The sequence below is a fragment of the Bos mutus genome, chromosome 4 (genome assembly GCF_027580195.1).
Source record: "Bos mutus isolate GX-2022 chromosome 4, NWIPB_WYAK_1.1, whole genome shotgun sequence".
Classification (NCBI taxonomy): Eukaryota; Metazoa; Chordata; class Mammalia; order Artiodactyla; family Bovidae; genus Bos; species Bos mutus.
The window spans coordinates 25,253,909-25,280,035 of record NC_091620.1 but is presented as its reverse complement, the minus strand read 5'-3'; the positions used below and the strand labels follow the sequence as shown (position 1 = coordinate 25,280,035).

The 26,127-nt window shown below is 37.8% G+C and overlaps 1 protein-coding gene and 1 long non-coding RNA gene across 3 annotated transcripts in view; one reads left to right on the top strand and one right to left on the bottom strand.

Annotated features, from left to right (window-relative positions):
• Positions 1 to 520: 520 nt before the first annotated feature.
• LOC138987521 (uncharacterized) lies at positions 521 to 1,385 on the bottom strand. The gene is made up of 3 exons (XR_011463882.1): positions 1,228 to 1,385; positions 764 to 939; positions 521 to 679 (listed from the first exon to the last, which is right to left on the bottom strand). It is a non-coding gene; the product is annotated as an uncharacterized lncRNA (long non-coding RNA).
• A 326-nt stretch (positions 1,386 to 1,711) lies between these two features.
• Positions 1,712 to 26,127, top strand: part of KLHDC10 (kelch domain containing 10) — a 65,206-nt gene continuing 40,790 nt past the window's right edge. Inside the window, exon 1 of one of the 2 annotated variants that reach the window (XM_005905276.2) lies at positions 1,712 to 1,958. In XM_005905276.2, the coding sequence (XP_005905338.1) occupies positions 1,793 to 1,958 (166 nt within the window). In that variant the 5' untranslated portion in view covers positions 1,712 to 1,792. The remainder of the gene's footprint in view (positions 1,959 to 26,127) is intronic. The other variant, XM_070369231.1, reaches the window with a different exon arrangement.

Below are 26,127 nucleotides of genomic sequence, written 5' to 3'. Positions count from 1 at the left end.
ATAATAGTTGATGGGGTGTGGGTTGATGCTTAGTCAATCACAGGCATGTGGAATCTTACAGAGTAGGGACTGAACCAGGTCCAGTGCATTGGCAGGCAGATTCTTAACCACGGATTACCAGGGAAATCTCCAAATCTTTTTCCTTTGTAATTTTTTTGAAGAAATTTGCTTTATCCTGTAGAATATTCATAGTCTAGATTTTGCTTTTTGCATCTCTATAGTATTTTTTAATGTTTCTCTGGCCTCCATATTTCTTATAAAAGAAAATTTATCTGATTCAATTTTTTTCTAGTACTATGTTTCCATTCTAAAGGCATATGTCTCAACTTTTTGTGATAATATAGTTGATGTCAAGATTCAATTTTTACAAAATAAATAGTCTTATCAATCATTTTATTGGAATTTTAAAAAGAAAATTTTCTTCATCTACTATTATTTTAGATTCTTTATAAATATTAACATTTTATTAATTTTAATATTTTAGAGCCAGAGACTCCCCAGATCTCAAACATTTTCTTAAGTAGTGCTATCTAATGCTTCATGGGAAAAATTATCTGCCCACGGGGCCTAAAAATAACAAAAGGAGGCAGGGACAGTGAAACTCCAAACATGCACCAAGAGGATACACATCCTCAGCTCCAGCAGATTTTCTTTTTTCTCCGCATCAAGTAAGGTTCTCCTGTATGAAAAAAAAAAAGTCACCTGATCTAAAAATCTTGAAAAGTTTTGTTTCTCTTGAGGAATTCATATGGTTTTCTCTTACCATTCATAAACATCAGTGAACAATCTATTTTCCTACTTTGCACTGTGCCTAGTTAAGTTCAAAGTCAAATTCTCCATTTAATTTTGGACCAGTAGAATTCCTGATCTCTACATCTACATTTTTCTTTGATCTTCATCCTCTGTACCTGTTCCTGTCTTCCAGCTGGTTCGAATTTCCTACGAGCAAAAAGGAGTTTCAGCAAAAACATTTACAGTGCGAAAGAACCTTTTTCTTGGCACTCTAATTCTCTGCTGGATGTTATTTAAGGAATCTAACGTAATAAACTTGAAATGGTTTCTCATTGGGATCTCAATTTGTATTTCTACGGTTATTGGTGAGCTCGAACATCTTCCCACATTTGTTAACCAGGTTTAAAATTGTTCGTTTGTGTGAGACGTGGCTTGTATTGAATCAGGGAGGAATTCGCCAGTGGACTGAAAGGACAAATGAAATCTCATTCTTACATTTAAGCTTTGACTCTGCCTCTGCTTTTTTTTTCCCCCGTCGAAGACAGCTCTTTGAAGAACACTGTATTGCCTCAAAATATGGGTATTGTGTCAGCGTCCTGTTTCTGGTTTCACTGTTTATGGGGAAGAGTTCCTGAGTCTTGAATACGCCTGGATTCCCGGCTATCGTCGGGACTCTCTGCAGGCGTGGCCTCTCTCACTCGGCCTTCGATTGGCCCGCCTGACCCCTCAGGAGTCGCCGCGCCTTGCTTAGCGTGGTGGATGCGACTGATGAGTGGCTGCTTCTGCCTTTCTCCAACCCCCCCCCCCAACTTTTTTCTTTCTTTTTTTTTAAGCCATAGCTATGGTTACCACGTCTCTCCCCGCCTCCCTCCACCTACCAAGAAGACGACTGGCCATTGGCTATCTGTCACCAAGTTACTCGGTCATTGGCCGCTGGTGAGACCGGGCGCTCCCCCTTCCCCGGTCTCCCGGGTCTCTTGAGGAGCCCAGGAAGGAGGCTCCGCTAGTGCCGCCGGGCCACGGGCTGCCGCGACCAGGCTGCGGCAGTCGTTAGCCGGTCATGTCGGCCGCCCAGGGCTGGGACAGGAACCGCCGGAGGGGAGGAGGCGCAGCCGGCGGTGGCGGCGGAGGTAGCGGGGCCGGCGGGGGCAGTGGGGGCAACGGGGGTCGGGGGACTGGTCAGCTCAACCGCTTCGTGCAACTCTCCGGGCGGCCGCACCTGCCAGGTGAGTGGTGGGGCACGGTCCTGACAGCTCGCAGGCGGGGTGGGAAGGTGACTGCTCCCTTTTCTTTTCTCCCTGCCTTTCTTTTCCTTGGGAGGAGCAAAGGCAGGCCCCACGCACAGCAGAACGATGGGGGGCTTAGAGAAAAGGAAAGGTTTCTTTGAGGTCAGGGAGGGAACAGGAGCACGGCGGAAAAAAAAAAAAAGTATTTTTGATCTGTTGAAAGCTCTGTGTTGAAAGTTGTTGTGTTTTCTTTTCAAAGGAGAGGCCGTCGTCTCATTGACATTCCCAAATGTTTGGCTTACTCGGTTCCCAGTCTCGTCCTCTTCCGCAGTTTGATCTTGTAAAAGAAAGACATTGGCGCCTAGCTGTGGGAAATTATTTTTAAAGAAAGAGGGAAGAGCATTCCAAGGAGTGATTTTTGTAAAAACCACCTCGAGTGTGTAAGAGTTAGGCATTCTGAAACAAGAAAGGAGGAAGAAGGGGGTGGGTGGGAGGTGGGTATGAGACAGAACCAAGAGAATTAGGGAAACTAATTGAATTATTAATATTTTGGAATATATGTAGAATGGATAGCGTGTATGGATTTTAACGGGAAAAAATGAAAATCAAGAATATTGTTAGTGACAAAATTATGCTGTGTCTACCATATGAAATCCCATGGACAGAGGAACCTGGCAGGCTACAGTCCAGGGGGTCGCGAAAGAGTCGCACCCTACTTAGCGACTAAACACACACACCTCATATGAAAACAGCTTATTGAAAACTGGAAAATGTACCCAGTGTGATTATTTAACGTTTTTGTGTAAATTTACTATCCCTGTGTTCCGATGCCTTGAAAAACAAATCAAATCGATGTGTGTGTGCAGCAAATTTTAAAGAGCTACATTTGTAGGTGAATAGTCAGTATAGAGAATGAAGGTGTACTGCCCAGAATGTCAAATATTATGTTAGGCAAGCTTATTTTTACCATGAAGAGAACTATCAAGAATGTGTGTTAATCATTCACCATGTTTTTTGTGAATAAGATTGAAGTTGATTTTATCAGTGATTTTATATTTGTTTAGCTGATGAGTTTTGAGAATGAGGGTGTTTATTACCATGCCTTGTACTAAGTAGTAAAAAAATTATTTGATTAATTTGAAGAGAAAGGGAATTTTGCATATTCAGTTCGATACTTGCTTATGCGTTTGTGATAAGGTTATTGATTTATGCTAGAAATGCACATTAATCCGTTTATATGCACGATTAAAATTAACTGTGAAGCAGTATTTATATATAATACACCAGGAGTTGGGTTTGATATGATTGTATCAGACTGGGTATTCTAAAATTGCTAAGTATGTACTCTTTAACATCAAAAAGGAAAAAGGAGAAATCTTCTTTTTTTACTCCAAAGTAATAGCAAAAACTTTCATTTTTGTATATTGACAGGTTAGAAGATACCAAAGACTGTAACTAGTTTGTTCTCTATTACTGCAATCTTAAATCTTTGAGTTTACATTAATTATACCATAGACTTCATATTGGCATTCCCAGGCTCCAAGAAACTGGTTGGTGCACTTCCTCATTGCCACCACTTGATGGCAGTGGAAGCCTTGGTTTCTGAAAAGGGGCTTCAGTGTGGAGCTATTTCTGCATTCTCTTTGCACACAAGACCAGTAGCAGCCATTTGTCCAGAGGTAAAGATAAACGTGTTTAAACTGTGAAAATTCATGCAATGGGGCCATTAGCTCTTTTTTCTGCTTTCTTTCCCCCTTGACTGGCGTTTCATTCTTTCTTCCCCAAGTAGAAAGCCTCAGTCTTCTCTTGACTCTCAAAAATTGGTAACATCTGATATTTCAAAATATACTTTGAAATTCTTTCACACCAGTTATTTTTTTTTCTCCCCAAGCATTTCATTTTAAGCCTTACCTCTCTCCTTGATTGAAAGGTTTTATTTTGAGATATTCAACAAGATTTTAAGTGAAAGGGAGGGGTAGAAATATCTAGGCTTTTTTTATGGCTGACCCTGGAGATGAAAAAATAATAGGAATAATACATCTTTGTAGGTAACTTTCTGCCACCTTTGATTTCTAATCCCATTTAACATTTTTCCTCCTGCTCTACCAAGATTTTCAGGTACCGGGCACTGAGCAACCCTTCTTACTTTTTTGCGTATCTACCCTCTCTCCAGGGAGCTCTGGTGGCTCAGGGGTAAAGAATCTGCCTGCCAATGCAGGAGATGCAGGTTCAGTCCCTGGCTCAGGAAGATCTCCTGGAGGAGGAAATAGTAACCCATTCCAGTGTTCTTGCCTGAAAAATGCCATGAACAAAGGAGCTTGGCGGGCTCTAATTCCATAGGGTCAAAGAATCGTACTCGACTGAGCATGCACACAATACACCCTCCTCCAGCCACCAATGAAACAAAAACAGGACTATCTGGTCTTGGGGTTGTCTCTCTTTCACCAATAGCATCTTTATCCCTGCAGTTATGCAAGCCTGAAACTTGGGCGTCCTTCTTAACGGTTTCCTCTTCCTTGCATTTCTGGTATAATCAGTCCCCAAGTCCTATTTATTTGATTTGTGCCAGTCGATGCAGCCATCATCCCTGCCTTAGGTCTCCTACACTAGCTTTCTAAGCAGTCTTCCTGCTTATACTCTTGCCCTCCAGTTTGTACAGCACACTAATCTTTTGCAAGTACGAGTCTGTTTTCTTCTCAGCTTACAACCCCTTACTAGCTTTTCGTTCCTCTTAAAATAAGGCAGAAATCCTCAACGTGGCCTAAAAGCCACTGAGTGGTATGGCCCCTCTCTAGCTCTCCAGATAACCCTACATCATGTTGTCTTGTTCTTTGATCTTTTCCCATGATCTTTAGATTATGCTCCCTTCTGCCACAGGACCGTTGTACTTGCTGTTCCGTCATCTAGCAACCCTCTTAATCCTCATTCTGTTCTCTCTCTCTCTTTTTAAGCTTCTCTCCCATTGGATCTCAGCTTGATCACACTGTTTTTCAGAAAAGTCATCTCTGACCTTTTATTTGTTCTCTCCATACACACTAGTAGCCCCATGTGGTTCCATTTGTATGTAATTCTTTGATATGCATGATGTGCTACTCTTTACATATATTTACACACACATAGATCAAATATATATGTGTATATACATGTATTCATATACAGGCATATATGTATTTTAAAATTCTAAATTAATACATTGGCATTATGTGTAAACAGTTAATTTCTTGTGAATGTGATTGATTAGTGTGGTTCAGTTCCGTATTGCCCCATTGACTCTGGACAAATGGATACAATCAGTTTCTTGAACGTAAAGATAGTGGACTAGACTTTGCATCTGTGGTGGCAGCACAAATAATGCTTTGTGAAACCTTGTTTGAACAGCTTCTCACCTTTTTTCTGTCTCCTAAATTACAGTAGTGATTATGCATTTGCCCCGTAGGCCAAGAAATTCATAGCTTCTCAGACCTGGGTTTCTCCCTACTCAATCTTTCCACACGCAGTACAGAACAGGGACAGTGCTCTTGCAGTCATAGAGCTCAGGGGCATGGAGATCATGGGGACAGTGGAACCCACTTATTATTGTGATTTAAGTGTGTAAATTTGAGTGAATGCCATGTGTTACCTAGGGAAACAGTTAAATGATGTTGCTAATATGGGGACTGGAAAACTGACAAAGAAAAAGGAGGAAAAATACAACAATTGGTAAAGCTGGGTAAAAATAATACTGAAAATATTAACTGAGAATTTTTCTTGTGATATATGTTTATAATATAAGGCACAAATGGTAAAAGGCAAATTTTCCTTCTTCCTTTGACCAATAATTGGCTTCTTTCCCTTGAAGGAACTGATTTTGTATGTATCTTTTCCAGAAAAGTGTGTGAGTGTGTGTGTTGGAGGGAAGAAAAATGGTAGCATTTCTTTGTTTGGATGGGCATTTAAAACGTTTACAGTCTTACTAACACAAAGGATGATACTGTTAATATTTTTGTATGTATATAATTTTGCACATTAGTGAGTCTGTCTTTAGAATAAATTCCTAGAAGTACAATTGCTGGGTCAAAGGATATGTGCTATTTAAATTTTGATAGATATTATCTGTTGCCTTTCATAGAGGTTGTGCCAGATTGTGTTAATTGGTGTTGGAGTTCTGGCTTCCTATAGATTTGGTAACAGAGTGGGTTATTAAACTTTTTTTATGTTGCCAATTTAAAAGGTATATTTTCTTCATTTTTTCAATAGGTATAAAAGCCATACAGCCATATTTGTTTCCTTTATTTATAACATCTGCTTATATTTCCTATTTACCTGGTTATATTTTTTCTGTTGGAATGTTTAATATTGTTTGCAGGAGCTCTGTTTTACAGAAATTATTTCCTTGTCTCAGTTATGTGTTGCAGATACTTGTCACAGTTTCATTTAGCTTTTGACTTTGTTTACAATATATTTTTTCAGCAGAAATTAAAATATTTGTGTAGTTTAATTATTAATCTTTTTTTTGATTTTAGGTTTTTTTGATCATAAGAAAGGCCTTTCCTATTTCAATATTATTGATATTTCTAATTAAAATTAAAATTCTTGTGTTTTTCTTGGTATTTTTATAATTTATTTTTAAGTTAAATGAATTTATTGGTACAAAATTTAGTTAGGTAAAGTATTTAGGCAGGATTTAACTTCACTTTTCTTCTAGGTGGCTACCCAGTTATCACAGTATTGAAATATTATCTATAATATTATAATATTATAATCAATTATAATATTGTAATATTATATAGATTATAATATTATCTATAGGTGTGCTTAGTTTCTATATATAATTTGGTATTTTTACTAGACTTTTATTCTGTTTGATTTATCAGATTACTTATTTATACCTAATGACATCATTCTTTGATTATAATCCTCTTTCATTCTATTTTTTGGAGTTTTCCTGGATATTCTTTGTTCTGTAAAACTTAGTTTATTGAGCTCCCTCCCCCCATCTTCTGGTATTTTTATTGATACTGCATTATATTTGAAGATTGATTTAGAGATGATTGACTTCTTTTTGAGATTCAGTCTCCTGTTCAGGAAGAGGGTGTACATTCATTTCTTGTTTTTCAAATTTGTTTTTGTATCCCTCGACAGCAATTTAAAGTTTTTTTCATGTAGACCTTTTACATTTCTTTTGTATGTATTCCTGGTATTTTACCTTTTATTGTTGCTATTGTAAATGGGGCTTCTATTGCTGTTATATCTTTTATCTTGCTCTTTGATTATGGTAATGCTATTAATTTCTGAGCATTAATTTTGTACTTGGCCACCTTTGGAATCCCAGTACTATCTGTTATGGTTCTCCAGTTGTTTTTCTAAAGTTTTGCAGTTAAATAATATCACTGGGCTTCCCAGGTGGCTCAGTGGTAAAGAATCTACCTGCCAATGCAGGAGACGCAGGAGGTGCAGGTTAGATCCGTAGGTTGGGAAGATCCCTAGGAAGAGGAAATGGCAACCCACTCCAGTATTCTTGCCTGGAAAATTCCATGGGCAGAGGAACTCGGCGGGCTACCGTCCACGGAGTCACACAGAGTCAGACATGACTGGGTGACTGCACACAATATCGTTAGCAAATAAAGATAACTTTATCTTCTCTTTTCCAGTTTTTATACTTATTTCTTTCTTTTGGCAAATCAATTTGGTTAGTACTTTCCAAAAATATTAAACAGTAAAATAGTAGTGGATTTTTGTCTTACTCCTGACTTAAATGCGAGTTTTTTCATGCTTTCCTATTAAGCCTGACTTTAGGTTAAAGTGTACATACTATGTTAAAGTAGTCAGCTCTTACCATTTTACAAAGATTTTTTAAAATATGGAAGTTAAACTTTCAGCCTCTGTGGGAATTGTGTGATTTTTCTCCTTTGTTTACTATTGTGGTGAGTTGTCCTAATAGATTTACTGTTACTGGACCATCCTTGCTTTATTGTGTATTATTTTATATGTGCAATTGGGTTCTGTTTGCTAAACTTTATTTAGAAATTTTGCATCACTCCTCTTAAGCTAAATTGCTTTGTAGTTTTCTTTTATGTATTTTATCTTTGTTGGATTATGCCACTTTCATAAAAATAATTTCAAACTTTTATTTTTCTATGCTTTTTTCTCCTCTCTGGTTAAATGGCCTTCAAGTTAAGTGTTTGGTTGAATTGCCTGTGAGATTATTGGACCTTGAGTATTTTGGGAGGAGACTAGCTCTTTGACAATTATCTCTTTACTTCTATGATAATTTGACTGCTTATCGTTTATATCTTTGTGAGGAAGCTTCGTCAATTTATATTATCCTACAAAATAATCTGATTCACCCACTTTTTCAAAAGTATTTGTGTAACATGAGCAAGGTACTCTTTTATGATTAAAAAAATTTCCTGTGTCTGTGACTACACTGTCATTTTCCTCATTATCACTTCTTATTTAGTATATGTGAGGCCTTGCCCTTTTGTTGTTGTTTGCAACCAAGTCTTGGATTTTTTAAAAAATTAGTTCTCTTATTTTCTCTTTTCTTATTTATATTTTTCTCTCACTGTTTTAAATCCTTCCTTTAGCTTTTGTTATGTTTATTTTGTGGCTGTTTTCCTGTCTTCTTATGTGGAATCCTTAATGGTCTTTTCATTCTTCTGTTTGTGTATGTTTGTGTGCGTGCTTAGTCATATCTGACTCTTTGTGACCCCATAGACTGTAGCCCACCAGGATTCTCTGTCCACAGAGAATCCAGGATTTCCCAGGCAAGAATACTGGAGTGGGTTGCCATTTCCTTCTCCAGGGGAATATCCCCGACCCAGGGATTGAACCTGCATCTCCTGCATTGGCAGGCAAATTCTTTACCACTGCACCACCTGGGTGTTAAATTTTAAGTTTTCTTCTGAACAGTACTTGAGATGTGTCTTGTAAGTTATAGATTTCTTGTATTTATTTTCTGAATATTTTTGTAGTTCAATTTTTTATTTATTTTCTTTAGCACAAGAGTAGTTAATCCTTTTAAACTTTAACATGTCCATTTATATGGCTTTAGTAGCATTATTGAGATTTAATTCACATACTGTACAGTTCACTATTTAAAGTGTACAATTCAGTGATTTTTTAGTATATTCAGACTTGTGGAATTATTACCACAGTCAATTTTAGAATATTTTTATCCCCTCAAGAAGAAGCCCTATGTCCCTCCCTTATCTTCCTGCTCCTCTTTTCCCCCACCCACTAAATAACCATAATATACTTTCTTTCTCTCTATATTTCCCTGTTATGGACTTCTTCCTATGAGTGGAACCATAGTGTTTTTGACTGCCATCTTTCACTTTCCATACTGTTTTAAGTTTATTAATTTGATGCAGATATCAGCACTTCATTCCTTTTTCTGGCTAAATAATATTCCATTGTATGAATAGATCACATTTTGTTTATCCATTAATGGACATATAGATTGTTTTTCACTTTTTGGCTGTTGTAAATAAACATTTGTGTATAGATCTCTGTGTGGACATATGTTTACATTTCTCTTAGGTACATGCCTAAGTAGGATTTCCCTGGTGGTGCAGTGGTAAAGAACCTGCCTGCCAATACAGGAGACATGAGATGAGGGTTCGATCCCTGTGTCAGGACACAGGGATCTGTGTCCTGAAATACATCTCAGTTTTCCAGCTGAGAGGCAGCCTCAGCCTCATGCGGTTACAGGTGTGGATAAAGCAGATAGCAAACCCTTCTGTGTGCAGCACATTTTCTGGGAGGGCCTCTTACCCTGCCAGGCATGTGCTCCCATTGCAGTGGGTAGGAAGGTGGTGTATTTGTATTTAAAACAAATGTATCAATACAAAAAGGAAATGTATCCATGCCTGGGAAACCCCATGGATAGAGGAGCCTGGCAGGCTACAGTCTATGGGGTGGCAAAGAGCTGGACATGACCAAGCAGCTTTACATACACACATGTACACACACACATATCTAGGTGTAGAATTGTTGGGTCATTTAGTAACTATGCTTGACATTTAATCATTTCAAAACTGTCAAACTTTTCCAAAGTGGGTGAAATTTTACATTCCTACCAACAGTGTAAGAGGGTTCCAGTTTTTCCACATCCTTGTCAACACTTGTTGTTATCTGACTTTTTGATTTTAATCACCCTAGTGGGTATGAAGTGGCATCTCATTGTACTTTTTGACTTGCATTCCCCTCATGACTAATAATGTCAAGCATCTTTCCTTGTTTTTCCCTTTTCTTTCCTCCTCCTTTCTAGTTCTTTTTCTTTTAAGGTATGATTGACATTGTTCATGTTTTCATGTACTTGTTGGCTAATTGTATGTCTTCTTTGGAGAAATGTCTATTAGATCCTTTGCTCAATTTTTAATTGGATTATTTGTCTTTATTGAATGGTAAGAACTCCTTATACATTTTAGCTCTCTCTACATTTTTTTTTTCCAGGTGGGCCTAACATAATCGCAAAGTTCCTTTATTTATTTATTTATTTTTTCTTTACAATATTGTATTGGTTTTGCCATACATCAACATGAATCTGCCACAGGTGTACACGTGTTCCCCATCCTGAACCCCCCTCCCATCTCCCTCCCCATACCATCCCTTTGGGTCATCCCAGTGCACCAGCCCCAAGCATCTTGTATCATGCATCAAATCTGGACTGGCAATTCGTTTCACGTATATTATACATGTTCCAATGCCATTCTCCCAAATCATCCCACACTTGCCCTCTCCCACCGAGTCCAAAAGACTGTTCTATACATCTGTGTCTCTTTTGCTGTCTTGCATACAGGGTTATTGTTACCATCTGTCTAAATTCCATATATATGCATTAGTATACTGTATTGGTGATTTTCTTTCTGGCTTACTTCACTCTGTATAATAGGCTCCAGTTTCATCCATCTCATTAGAACTGATTGAAATGTATTCTTTTTAATGGCTGAGTAATACTCCATTGTGTATATGTACCACAGCCTCTCTCTACATTGTATATTTTATGTATTTCAAGTCCTTTGTCAGATATATGGTTTGTAAATATTTTTCTTGTTCTGTGGTTGTCTTATCAGTTTCTTAATTGTGCTCTTTGAAGCATAAAAGTTTTAAATTTTGGTGAAGACCGGTTTATCTTACTGTTGTTATTTATTTATTTGCTTTTGCTTTTGTTGTCATGTCTAAGAATCTTTTTCCAAATCCAGGGTCATGAAGACCTGTGTTTTTTCTAAGAATTTTATAGTTTTGTTCTAACATTTATGCATGTGGTAAAGGTTATCTTAATTGACTGTCCTGTTGAAAAGACTGCTTTCCGCCATTGAATAGTCTTGGCATTCTTGTTGAAAACCTGTCAACCTTAAACATGTATAGGCTTATTTATGGACTTCTTAATTCTGTTCCATTAATCTGTATGTCTGTCCATGTGCCAGTGCCATGGTGCCTCAATTACTGTTGCTTTGGACCTAGTTTTGAAATCAGAAAATGTGAGTTCTCCTGCTTTATTCTTTTTCAGGTTTGTTTTGGCTATTTTGGGTCCCTGCAATTCCATATAAATTTGAGAATCAACTTGTCAGTTTGTAGGAAGAACTCAGCTGGGGTTCTCATAGGGATTGCCATCTGTACATCAGTTTGAAGATGTCACCGTCTTTTAACGTTGTCTTCTAATCCCTGAACGTGGGATATTTTTCCATTTATTTGGATCTCCTTTAATTCTTTCAACAATGTTTTATGGTTTCCAGAGTTTGTTTACATTCATATCTCGCTTGCCTTTCTCAAGCAAGAAAATGTTGTCCAGGTGCTTTACTCTGCTTTCAGCAGGGTTTGTGCTCCTTTGTATTGGTTACAATGAAGATTTCATTTCTGCGTTGGTTTTATTTTTTTCCTTCCATTTCTTTTCTGTTCTCTGCCTGCTGATATTTTGTCTCTGTTATCTTGTCTTCTTCAAGTTAGAATTACTTGTCTTTTCTGCCCCTGAGGCAGCATTAATTTTAGTAAAGCTTATTGTCTTCCACTTCCTACCACCACTGTAAAAGGAATACAAGCTCTCATAGTGGCATTATTTATAAAAGCCAGTATATGGAAACAGCTTAAGTGTCCATCAACAGATTAATAAATAAAGAAGATGTGCTGTATATATACAATGGGATACTATTCAGTCATAAAAAAGAATGAGATTTGGCTGTTTGCAGCAACATGGGTGGACTCGGAAGGCACTTTGCTGGGTGAAATAAGGCAAACAGAGAAAGACAAATACTGTATGATATTACTTATATGCGGGATCTAAAAAGCACAACAATCTAGTGAATAGAGCAGGAAAAAAAGCAAGCTCACAGATACAGAGAACAAGCTAGTAGTTACCCATGGGGTAAAGGAGGCGGGAGGGGCAATACAGGGGTAGGAGATTAAGAGGCACAAAATACTAGGTAGAAAATAAGCTGCAAGGATATATTATACAGCCTATGGAATGTAACAAACTGTAAATGAAATATAATCTTTAAAATTGTACATCACTATATTGTACATCTGTAAAATACATAATACTGTATATCAGCTATACTTCAATTTTTAAAAAAGGAATACAGCTCATTATTAAAATTTGGAAAATATTGAAAACTTGAAACAAGGAGAAAATCATCTATAGTAATTCCATTTGATACTTGTGTCAGCATTTTGATATTTTGCTTTTTTAGTTCTTTATCAGTGAATTGTGTTTTATTTAATATTATATAAATCATTACATACTACTAGTGGCAACTTGGGATTCTCTTAAACCTGTTCTGTATTTAAATGTTTTCTCTTATTTTACCAAGTAGACTCTGTTTCTCCTCAATTTATCATATGAATAACTGTTTAGATTTTTTTCTAGCTGATGTACTATTTTACTTCTTTTCTTCACAGCCAAGGTTTTGGAAGAATAGACTCAATTGTTTAATTTCTTTTTTTCCTCTTCAGTCTATTGCACTTCTCACTTCTGCCTCCATTGTTCTACTCAAGTCTTCTTGCTAAGGTAATAACTTATTAACTGCCAAATTCATTAGATATCTCTTAGTCTTCATCCTACCCAGTTTCTCTAGATTTTGATTTCGACTAGCCCCTTTACTAAAGTCTGGGAATATATAACTAGACACAGTCTGTATTCCTAAAGAGCTCTTAGTTACCCTTTTTATTGCTTGAATTTCTCATTAGTTTTTCTTTATCTGGTGCTTAATACTGATATCCAAGAGTATATCTGTTTGTTTCCCTCCTCATTCTTATATTTTCCCCTGGGTGATGTCATTAATATCCTGACAACATACAAATCTGTCTCTAGACCAGACCTCTTTTCCTGGCCTGTTTGCCAGTGGCTACTAGACAGTGCCACTCAAGTGACTAATGAGTGCCTTAAATTCAGCTTGTCTGAAAACAATTTCATCATCTTTCCTGCCAAACCTGTTCTTGCTTCTGTGTTCCTTATTCTGATTAATTTAATGGCTACCTCATCAATTTAGTGAATCAAGCCAGAAATCTGAGAATTACATTAGATTCCTTTCTTTTGCTCACCTCTTGTACAGTTGGTTACAAACTCTTGCCAGTTTTTCCTCTTTACTCTAATTTTTCTGACCTTTTCTACCACTACAGCCTCACCACTTATGTGTTTCATTTTATATTTCAGCTATAGAACTATTTGCAGTTAGTTGCTTTAAGTTCTTAGAAGAAGTTAGGTTGGGAAGGAGATATTTTTTAAGTTGCAATTTCTTGCAGTACCACACTGTGTCATGATTCTGCACATAACCATTTTTTCTTAGACTGCCATTTCCTAAATCCCTTCTAAGACCCACCCAAGTATACGTTACACAGCTGTTTTTCTGTTCTCTCTTTTAATGCAAATAGATTACTTATACTGAGTAGTTACTGTGTGTCTGCCTCTGTTCAGGGTGTTTTACAAATATTAATTCATTTAATCCTCATAACTTTGTGAGGTAATTAGCTTTCTCATCCCCTTCTGTAATGAAGAACTGAGGCTTATAGAGAAGCTGCAGAACTTGCAAGAAGTGCATATAGCTAGTAAATGACAGAGTTAGGATTCAGACTGTCTCTTAGACTTCAGAGTCTGTGCTATTGTGCCTCTTCTTTGTGCCATCACTTTCTTTTGTTTATACAAAGGATCACAGTACTTATATTGAATTGCTTTGCAAGTATTTGTTTTTGAACTTATCTAACTATGGGCTTTTTTAAAAAAATTGGAAGACAATTGCTTTGCTTCTGCCTTACAATGTGGATCAGCTGTTAGTATACATACATATATCTCCTCCCTCTTGAGCCTCCTTGCCACCCCCTCCTCAGTCCACCCCTCTATGTTGTCACAAAGCATTGGGGACTGAGCTTCCTGTGTAACTGTGGGCTTCTTAAAGGGAAAAATAACGTTTTATTCTCTGTCACCTTCCACAGGACTAGAACACTGCCCCATTTATAGCAGACTTTTCATAAATATTTATTGAATGTATTAGTAATTGTCAATATCTATAGTTACTCAGGCAGAAGAGTTGAGTTTAGGTTATTTTACATTACATAAGGCTAAATAAACTTCTTTAACCTAGGAATTTAGCACATACAGTTTTTGCATGGCTTTTCCAAGTACAGTTTTATGTCTAATCTTATCAGTGGTTGTTGTATCCTTCTGTCTTTTCCGCGATTCCACCCCTTCCTGCCTTTTCAGACTTTTCAGAATATTTACATTTTTATCACTTACCTGTCTTCTGACCCTTTCTGTTGATCAAGTCATGCCTTTAGCATTTGAGCTTGCTCAAGTTTTATCTTTCTGGTTGTGCCCTTTTCTTCAGAGCCAAGTTTGTGAAAATATTGACTAGAGTTGAGGTCTTCATTGCATATCTCCCCCTCTTTTCTTTGAAGTAGCTCTTGTTAAAGTCACAGGTGACTTATGTGTTGTCAAATCAGGTGATGTTTTTCAGTTTCCACCTTACCTGATCTCTCTTCATTTTGAAACATCCTTTTTCCTTTGCTTCTCTGGCATCAGCTCTGGTTTTCTTTTTGTGTCTGGCCACTCATACTAAGTCTTCTTTGTTGATCCTTCTTCTACCAGGCCTTTAAGGAATTGGAGTTCTCAAGTCTTGGTCCCATGCCTCTGCCCTTCTTTTTTCAGATTATTTTAGGTATTTTTTTCCTAAATCCATGGTGTTCATTTTTCAGTTATATATGAAGAAATCAGGCCACTTTGTAATTCTGCCTAAATCGCTCTTGAGGGCCAAATAGTTGCCTTCTTCATGTCTCCACTTACATGGCATTTACCCCTCAAGTTCAGCATGTCTAAAACGGAATTTGTGACGTTTCTTTATTCTAAGGGGGGAACTATTGGACAGTTTTAAGCAAGGGAGTATGTGATGTGATTTACATTTTTTTGTGTATGTGTGATTTTCATTTTTTAAAGCTTACTGTAACTGCCAGGTAGAGAACGGATTGTGGGAAATGGTAAAAGTGAGGCATAAAGGCTATTTAGAAAAATACTGCAATAGTCTCCTAAAAAGATGGTAGTGGCTTGGAACAGGGTATAGTGGTATAAGTGGTGAGAATAATTAAATATGAGATATATTTTGAAAATGGTATGAACAGGATTTATTATGAGATATGAAGGAAAGAGAAGAATCAGGATGACTGCAAAGTTTTTGTCTTAAGCAACCGGATGGATGATGGTGTCATTAAATGTGATGGAGCAGACTGAGACAAGAAGGATTGTGGAAGTCAGTCAAGAGTTCTCTTTTGGCTGTGTTAAGCTTGACATGCCTATTTGACATCTAAGTAGAGGATATAAGGTAAACAATCCCCATATATAATCAAATCAAGGGAGAGGTAGAGGCTCAGGATATAAATTTCGGAATTATTAGCATGCAGATGGTACTTACAGTCACTGTGGAAAATTCTAAAAGAGATGGGAATACCAGACCACCTTACCTCTCTTCTGAGAAACCTGTATGCAGGTCAAGAAGCAACAGTTAGAACCGGACGTGGAACAACGGACTTGTTCAAAATTGGAAATGGAGTACGTCAAGGCTGTATATTGTCACCCTGCTTATTTAACTTATTTGCAGAGTACCTCATGCAAATGCCAGGCTGCATGAAGCACAAGCTGGAATCAAGACTGCCAGGAGAAATAACAACCTCAGATATGCAAGATATGCAAGTGATACCACTTCAGTGGCAGACAGTGAAGAGAAACTAAAGAGTCTCTTGATGAAGGTGAAACAGGAGAATAAAAAAGCTGGCTTAAAACTCAACAATCAAAAAATTAAGATCATGGCATCTGGTCACATCACTTCATGGCAAATAGATGGGGAAAACAATGGAAACAGTGACAGATTTTATTTACTTGGGCTCCAAAATCACTGAACAATGACTGCAGCCTTGAAATTAAAGACTCTTGGTCCTTTGAAGAAAAGCTATGACAAACCTAGACAGTGCATTAAAAAGCAGAGACATCACTTTGCTAAAAAAGATCTGTACACCCAAAGCTGTGGTTTTTCCAGTAGCCATATACAGATGTGAGAGCTGGACCATAAAGAAGGCTGAGCACTAAAGAATTAGCTTTCGAATTGTGGTGCTGGAGAAGACCCTTGAGAGTCCCTTGAACAGCAAGGAGATCAAACCAGTCATTCCTAAAGGAAATCAATGCTGAATATTCATTGGAAGGACTGATGCTGAAGCTGAAGCTCCAACACTTTGGCCACGTGATGCTAAGAGCTGACTCATTAGAAAAGACCCTGATGCTGGGAAAGACTGAAGGTAGGAGGAGAAGGGGGCAACAGAGGATGAGATGGTTGGATGACATTACCTACTCAGTGGACATGAATTTGAGCAAACTCCGGGAGATAGTGAAGGATAGGGAAGGCTGGCATGCCGCAGTCCATGAGTCGCAGGGAGTCAGACATGAGTTAGCGACCAAACAACAACAGATGCTGTTTTTAAGATCTTTTTTAAAAAAAAACACACAAAAAACAGTCTTTAGTATTTTTGCACACCCAGATCATTAGACTGTTACCAGTATCTATACTGGGCAAACTTGTAGAACACATAAAAAGTTATGCTCACTTACGTATGTAAATATGATTTCTTATTATTGAACTCAACCTTACCTACCTGTCTTTTTTTTTTTTTTTTGCCTGTCATTTTTTAAAAATTATTTTTGTTAAACTGAAAAACACTCTATAAGCGTGATAAAATAGTATACAAGGGAGACCAAATCTCTCTTCTCCTTAGATCACTAATTCTCCAGAGGTATCACATCTGTTAGTTTTTAGTGTATCTTTCCAGAATTAAAATTTGCATATGTATACATATAAGTATGGAGTTTCCCTGATAGCTCAGTTGGTAAAGAATCTGCCTGCAATCAGGAGACCCTGGTTCCATTCCTGGGTTGGGAAGATCCGCTGGGCAAGGGATAGGCTCCCCACTGTAATATTCTTGGGCTTCCCTCATAGCTCAGCTGGTAAAGAATCCGCCTGCAATGTGGGAGACCTGGGTTCGATCCTTGGGTTAGGAAGATCCCCTGGAGAAGGAAAAGGCTACCCACTCCAGTATTCTGGCCTGGAGAATTCCATGCAGTGTATAGTCCATGAGGTTGCAAAGAGTCGGACACGGCTGAGTGACTTTCACTTTTGCTTCACATGTAGATATGTTATCTTTATTTTTGAACAAATTAAAGTAAATACATAAAGAATACATATTCTTTCTGGAGTACATATTCTTTCTGCACCTATTTTTATTTTTACTAAAAATATATTGTAGGAATTGTTCTATATTAGTATATTTAGATTGATCTGATTCTTCTTCATGGCTGAAAGTATTGCATTGTATGGATGTATAGTAATTTATCAGCTACACAGTCTTTTTAAAACAATTTTATTGGAGTATAGTTGATTTTCAATATTGTGTTCTTTTCAAGGTATATAGCAAAGTGCCAGCCACACAATTGATAGATATTTACATTTTGTCTGGTCTTTTACTCTTTAAAAAGATTGTGTAATGCATGGTGGTAAATATTGCTGACTTGCCCTTCAATATCTGTGTTTTTAAAGTTTTCTTTAAGTTATAGAATTTTAAAACTCACACTGATAGTTATCTCTTTACCTTACTCAACTTTCCCATCCAGCTAGTCTTTAAGCCCTTGTGTTTTATCCACATATAGTAACTATTATTAGCTAAGAATTTTTATAAACATTTACTCATAACCTAATGAGGAGTAGGTACTGTTATTGTTCCCTTTTCATAGAGAAAGAAACTGAGGCCCAGAGGGTAACACCTTTTCTAAGGCCATATAATTCACAAGGGACAGAACCCTTATGAGTTGGATGCAGGCAATGTGGTCCCAGTGTCCATGCTTTTAACTTCTGTGCTGTCCTCGTCTCTGTTGCCTGTCTTTCCCAGTAGTGCCATAATTCAGGTGTTCATTGCCTCAAATTTGACTTTATTAATACAGGTAAAGGCTTCCCCAGTGGCTCAGTGGTAAAGAATCTGCCTGCCAAGCAGGAGATGCAGGTGCAGTCTATGTGTTGAGAAGATCTCCTGGAGAAGGAGATGGCAACCCACTCCAGTATTCTTGCCTGGGAAATATGGACAGAGGAGCCTGGTAGGCTGCAGTCTCTGGGGTCACTGAAGAGTTGGACATGACTTAGCAACTAAGAAGACAAATAGACAACACAAATATGGGTTATTCCCCACTTGTCCAAGTTTACTTTACACCACTTTTAAGAAAGTCCTATGTTAGTGTCTGTTTTCACTAACTGAAAGAAATTGGAAGAGGATTGTCATTTTTATGATAAAGCAAAAATATGGGTTCAGCATTTGTTTTGCAGTGACCTGGTACAGAGGCAGCACACACCCCAAGCAGCATGAGTGGCCCTTCCAGGCCCCTTCTCTGGAAACTACACTCATCATCTCAGCATCAGGCCACCATAGCTTTGCACTGTGTCTGTGAGTATCTGGGCTTTATCAGGATTTATTTTGTACATCAGTTAGCACAAAGGTAATTAAGGTAATTGCTTCTTTGCATAACACCATTTTGCTTAGGAAAGGTTTCATTGGGAACGGTCTGCTTTAGGATAACAGGGGAAACCTGTAATGTTTTTGTCACTTTCAGTCTTCCTTTTCTATTTCATTCTATATACTGAAACAAGATTAATCTGCCCAAAGTGTAACTATGATTATTGCTTCCCAGATCAAAATCCTTAGTACCTTCCTGCTGCATTTAGAATTCAGCTCTATCTCATGCTCTTCTTTTTTATATTGCTGTACTGTCAGTCAGTTTGCTCCAAGCTTTATCTAAGGTGTGATCATTGAGTTGTCTAAAGACTAGACAATGAAATTAGAAGTAATTAAACCAAAAAAAAAAGATGAGGTAAACAGTCATTGCAGTTGAATGGTGCTTTTTTAGAAAAGTTGCTTTCCCTTTTTACTTAGTGTCTCTTGCCATATGGTTTCATCAGCAAACTATCAACCCAGTTAATTTGAATCAGATGTGTAATTGATCAAAGCTTAGCTGCAAACATCTTGGTGTCACATAAAATAAATTCCTTAAAACACACGGAAGTACACAAACTTGATGCAGGAATATGAATTTTCTAATGTGAATTAAAAAGGACAAAAGAGAAGCTCCAGCAAGACGGTAGGAGGGGCAAAATTGTGTTTAGAACCAAACCCCATTCCCACTAGAGACTCTCAGAGGGCTCTAACAAAACCTGGAACACACAAGGAGACCCCACAGAGCCTTAGCCAGACCTGCCTGTGAGGGTTTGAGTGTTTTCTGTGGAGGTATGGGTCAGCAGTGGCCTGCCGCAGGGGCAGGGACTCGGTGCAGCAGACCTGGCTGTGGCATAAGGCCTCTTGGATGAGGTCGCCATTAACCCCACCATAGAGCCGCCAGAACTTACACAGGACTGGGGAAACAGACTCTTGGAGGGCACAAACAAAACCTTGTGTGCACCAGGACCTGGGAGAAAGGAGTAGTGACCCCATAAGAGACTGACCTGGACTTTCCTGTAAGTGTCCAGAAGTCTCCATTGGAGGCGTGGGTCTGCGGTGGCCTGCTGCAGCATTGGAGGCCTGCTGCAGGGTTGAGTGTGGCAGTGCATGCATGGGACCTTTTGAAGGAGGTCACTATTATCTTCATTATCTCCACCATAGTTTGGTCTCAGGTCAAACAACAGTTAGGGAACACAGCCCTGCCCATCAACAGAAAATTGGATTAAACATTTACTGAGAATAGCCCCACCCATCAGAACAAGACCCATTTTTCCCCACAGTCAGTCTCTTCCAACAGGAAGCTTCCATAAGCTTCTTATCCTTATCCATCAGAGGGCAGACAGAATGAAAACCACAATCACAGAAAACTAATCGAACTGTTCACATGGACCACAGCCCTGTCTAACTCAATGAAACAATGAGCCGTGCTGTGTAGTGCCACCCAAGATGGACAGGTCATGGTGGAGAGTTCTGACAAAATGTGGTCCACCGAAGAAGGGAATGGCAAACCACTTCAGTATTGTTGCCTTGAGAACCCCATGAACAGTATGAAAAGGCAAAAAATATGGCACTGAAAGATGAACTCCCCAGGTTGGTAGGTACCCAATATGCTACTGGAGAAAAATGGAGAAATAACTCCAGAAAGAATGAAGAGACGGAGCTAAAGCAAAAACAATGCCCAGTTGTGGATGTGACTGGTGATGGAAGTAAAGTCTGATGCTATAAAGAACAATATTGCATACAAACCTGGAATCAAGGTAAATTGAAAGTGGTCAAACAGGAGATGGCAAGAGTAAACATTGACATTTTAGGAATCAGTGAACTAAAAATGGACTGGAATGGATGAATTTAACTCAGATGACCTTTATATCTACTACTGTGGGCAAGAATCCCTTAGAAGAAATGGAATAGCCCTCATAGTCAATGAAAGTCCAAAATGCAGTACTTGGATGCAATCTCAAAAATGACAGAGTGATCTCTGTTCATTTCCAAGGCAAGCCATTCAATATCACAATAATCCAAGTCTGTGCCCCAACCAGTAATGCTGAAGAAGCTGAAGTTGAATGGTTCTATGAAGACCTACAAGACTTTTTAGAACTAACATACAAAAAAGATGTCCTTTTCATCATAGGGGACTGGAATGCAAAAGTAGGAAGTCAAGAGATACCAGTAATAACAGGCAAATTTGGCCTTAGAGTACAAAATGAAGCAGGGCAAAGGCTAACAGAGTTTTGACAAGAGAACACACTGGTCATAGCAAACACACTCTTCCAACAACACAAGAGAAGACTCTACACATGGACGTCACCAGATGGTCAATACCGAAATCAGATTGATTATGTTCTTTGCAGCCAAAGATGGAGAAGCTCTATACAGTCAGCAAAAACAAGACCGGGACCTGACTGTGACTCAGATAATAAACTCCTTATTACAAAATTCAGACTTAAATTGAAGAAAGTAGGGAAAAACCACTAGACAATCCAGGTATGACCTAAATCAATTCCCTTATGATTATACAGTGCAAGTGACAAATAGACTCAAGAGATTAGAGCTGATAGACAGAGTGCCTGAAGAACTGTGGACAGAGGTTGTACAGGAGGCAGTGATCAAGACTATCCCCAAGAAAAAAATGCAAAAAGGTGAAATGGTTGTCTGAGGAGGCCTTACAAATAGCTGTGAAAAGAAGAGAAGCTAAAGGCAAAGGAGAAAAGGAAAGGTATACCAGAGTTCCAGAGAATAGCAAGGAGAGATAAGAAAGCCTTCCTCAGTGATTAATGCAAAGAAATAGAGGAAAACAATAGAATGGGAAAGACTAGAGATCTCTTCAAGAAAATTAGAGATACCAAGGGAGCATTTCTTACAAAGATGGGCAAAATAAAGGACAGAAATGGTATGGATCTAACAGAAGCAGAAGATATTAAGAGGTGGCAACAATACACAGAAGAACTATACAAAAAAGATCTTCATGACTCAGATAACCACGATGGTGTGATCACCCACCCAGAGCTAGACATCTTGGAATGCCAAGTCAAGTGGGCCTTAGGAAGCATCACTATGAACAAAGCTAGTGGAGGTGATGGAATTCCAGTTGAGCTATTTCAGATCCTAAAAGATGCTGCTGTGAAAGTGCTGCACTCAATATGCCAGCAAATTTGGAAAACTCAGCAGTGGCCACAGGACTGGAAAAGGTCAGTTTTCATTCCAATCCCAGAGAAAGGCAATGGCAAAGAATATTCAAACTACCACACAATTGCACTCATCTCACACGCTAGCAAAGTAATGCCCCAATTCTCCAAGCCAGGCTTCAACAGTATGCAAACCATGAACTTCCAGATGCTCAAGCTGGATTTAGAAAAGGCAGGGACACCAGAGATCAAATTGCTAACATCCATTGGATCTTCAAAAATGCAAGAGAGTTCCAGCAAAACATCTACTTCTGCTTTATTGACTACTTCCAAAGCCTTTGACTGTATGGATCACAACAAACTGAAAAATTCTGAAAGAGATGGGAATACCAGACCACCTGACTTGTCTGCTGAGAAATCTGTATGCAGGTCAAGAAGCAACAGAACTGAACGTGGAACAACAGACTGGTTGTTGGAAAGGAAAGGAGTATGTCAAGGCTGTATATTGTCACCCTGCTTATTTAACTTATATGCAGAATATATCATGTGAAATGCCGGGCTGGATGAAGCACAAGCTGGAATCAAGATTGCTGGGAGAAATATCAATTACCTCAGATATGCAGATGACACCACCCTTATGGCAGAAAGCTAAGAAGAACTAAAGAGTCTCTTGATGAAAGTGAAAGAGGACAGTGAGAAAGCTGGCTTAAAGCTCAGCATTCAGAAAACGAAGATCATGGCATCCAGTCCCATCACTTCATGGCAAGTAGATGGGGAAACAATGGAAACAGTGAGAGACTCACTTTTTTGGGTTCCAAAATCACTGCAGATAGTGACTGCAGCCTTGAAATTAAAAGATGCTTGCTCCTTGGAAGAAAAGCTATGACCAATCTAGACAGCATATTAAAAAGCAGAGACATTACTTTGCCATCTGTCTAGTCAAAGCTATGGTTTTTCCAGTGGTCACATATGGATGAGAGAGTTGGACTATAAAGAAAGCTGAGCACTGATGAATTGATCCTTTTGAACTGTGGTGTTGGAGAAGACTCTTGAGAGTCCCTTGGACTGCAAGGAGATCCAACCAGTCCATCCTAAAGGAAATCAGTCCTGAATATTCATTGGAAGGACTGATGCTGAAGCTGAAACTCCAGTACTTTAGCCACCTGATGCAAAGAACTGACTTATTGGAGAAGACCCCGATGCTGGGGAAGACTGAAGGCAGGAGGAGAAGGGGATGACAGAGGATGAGATGGTTGAATGGCATCACCGACTCGGTGGACGTGAGTTTGAGCAAGCTCTGAGAGTTGGTGATGGACAGGAAGCCTGGTGTGCAGCAGTCCATGGGGTCGCAAAGTGTTGGATACGACTGAGTCAACTGAACTGAATGTGAATTGGGTACCTTTAAAAGAGGTAATGTCTTTAGCTTTAAATACTATGTATATACAAAGGAAAACATTGAGGAAAGCATTCAGGGAGAAAAATAACTTCTCAAAGCTGTAACAAAATCTTTTCTATTCAGTTTTGATTTTAAGTCCAAAATTTGTGCCTTTTTAGAAAGAATACTTCAGTACAAGTGTTCTTGTGAAATGTTACTTTTTGTAATTTTTGTTTCTAAGTAAAGAACAGCTATTTCTGAATATAATGGTTCATGCAAATATCTTACTAGAAATCATGTGTACTTTGGCTGTATTAATATCTGGCATTTTTTTAGTTTTGCATTTAAGATATTGGCTCTCTGCTTATTACATAACAGGATTATTATCAGTTTTTCAGGATAGTTTGTTTCTAAATACCAAATTTTAAGAGTTTTTTAAAAATCCAATGTTAAAAATTAATTATTTAATGAGTATTTTGTTCTTTTTGGGAAGATTAGTCCACCACAAGCTCTCATTGCCATTGGTCAAGTCTAGATCTTTTCTTGGAAGACACTGCATTTACCAATAGAAAATGGTGACTTGAGAGAAAGCAAAGTTAATTTATATAAAACAGTTGTGTCTTCACTTTCAAAACTGATCACTTTTCTAGTTTTAATCAAGAAACAATGAATAGCAAAAATAATAAATGGCATTTCTGGATACAATTGTTTGACTGTTGGAATTTTTGGATTTCCTTCTCCTTAGGAGTTCCTCAGTTTCACTTGCAGAAATAACATGGACTCTGTCTGTAAGGAGCTACCCATCTTCAGTGTTCCTTAAAGGAGGGAGGTTGCAAAATTTTAGATCAGCAGGCTTTGTCAAAATGATTTGATTTAAAAATCTGTTTTTCATATTTAGTCTCCTAACATCTGTACTCATAGAGTACGTAGTCTTTTTTTTCTCTCTCTTTCTCTCAGAAATGTTTTTTGGGAAAGAGGTTATTCTCTGGAAATTCAAGTTACAGAGTACAAGAAATCCAGGAGCAAGTAAAGACCAAACAGTGTAGTCTAGCTCTTGGGTGAATTATTACTATAAATTTTCATTTCAGTATAATTAGGATTCAGATATGTAGTTGTTAGTAAAGAAACTGATCAGATTGTTTTTTAGGGTTGTAGAAAAATATTCGATATTTTAGCTTAATATGCTTAATACAGATCCTTTTGCTATAGTTTACATTTCTAGACAGGTGCACATCAACACGACATTGTAAATCAACTATACTTCAAAAAAAAAAAAAAGCCACATTGACACAGATAACTTAGAGCACAAATGCAGACTCTTTTTTAAATCTTTAAACATAGAAAACAACCTATAAGAAGTAAAAAAAAAGTTTTAAAATGACTTTTAATTTTTCGCTTTTCCCCTCCTCTAAAATGCCTTAGAATCATAAAATATTAAAATTGAAAAAGACCTTGGAAGTCATCTTGCTTTATCTTCTACCCATTGTGGAAATCCTTTTCACAATAGGTCTAATTAAAAAAAAAAAAAATCTCTGTTTAAAGAGATCTTCTTATTTTGATCTCTTCAGTTAATGGGTTGCCTATTTGCAGAGAGCTGTCAGATTATTTGTTGTCTCTAATTGTTACAAAGATTTGCCTTCAATTCAGCTGCAACTTTGAGTTTCTCCCAGTTGTGTTTTCTGGTAGAATACTACCCTTTGAAGACAGTTATAACATTCTGGGTCTAAAGTCTTTTCAGTTGTATCTTCTAGTAGAATATGGAATAAATCCATTCCTTCTTCATTTAGCTACCCTTTGAAAACAATTGTAACTTTCAGGGTCTAAATTCTTTTTGATTTTTTAACTTGGGGGTCTATAAATTCACAAGTCTGTGGATAGTCTTCAGAGGATTGTATCATATGTAAAATTGTGAACATACATGTGCTTTTTTCTGGGAAGAGAGCCATAATTTTTATTAGTCTCAGTGGAACCCAATTCCCTACCAAAGTTAATGTACCAGACCTACTGAAATGGACCTGGTAATCTGGACCTACTGGAATGGACCTGGTAATCTGCTTTTTGTTTTTGTATTTTTTAATAAGCTTGCAATGAGCCATCTAGTCCAGCATCTCAGGAACCATTGTACTGGGTAAGTTCTAAGATTAAAGCCTTTCTGATTCTGTTGAAAATGGTAGAATTTTTAGAGCTTTGGAGATAGTCTAGTATATATATAGTTTGTGATGTGCTTATAGTTATATCCTTCCTATCAAAAGATTAAACTGGTCCAAGAGGGTGGGGTTTTTATTTAAAACTTTATTTCAAAGTCTTGGGAGCCTGTGATGATGTTATTTTAGATTAGAAGTGTTCCTAGAATTTGTGTTTGTTAGATCCTGATATAGTATTTCAATCTAACAGAAGTTTATGAATTACAATACTTTTTGATTAATTTTTAATCTGTAAAAATTTTAGCCTCTTTTGTTTTTACTATTTCTAAGGAAGGATAGTATCATTTATGAACACTGGTTTCCGGGCTACCTTTTGGAACAGTTTAATTACAGCTCCCCCTGTGCTCCCTCTCTCCTCTGAAGACAAAACTACTCACCCAGCAAGCCCTTTTTTTTTTTTTTTTCAGTAAAGTAGTACTTGAATAACTAATAATATAAACTGAAATGACAAAGAATAGCTTAAGATTTGAAGATGT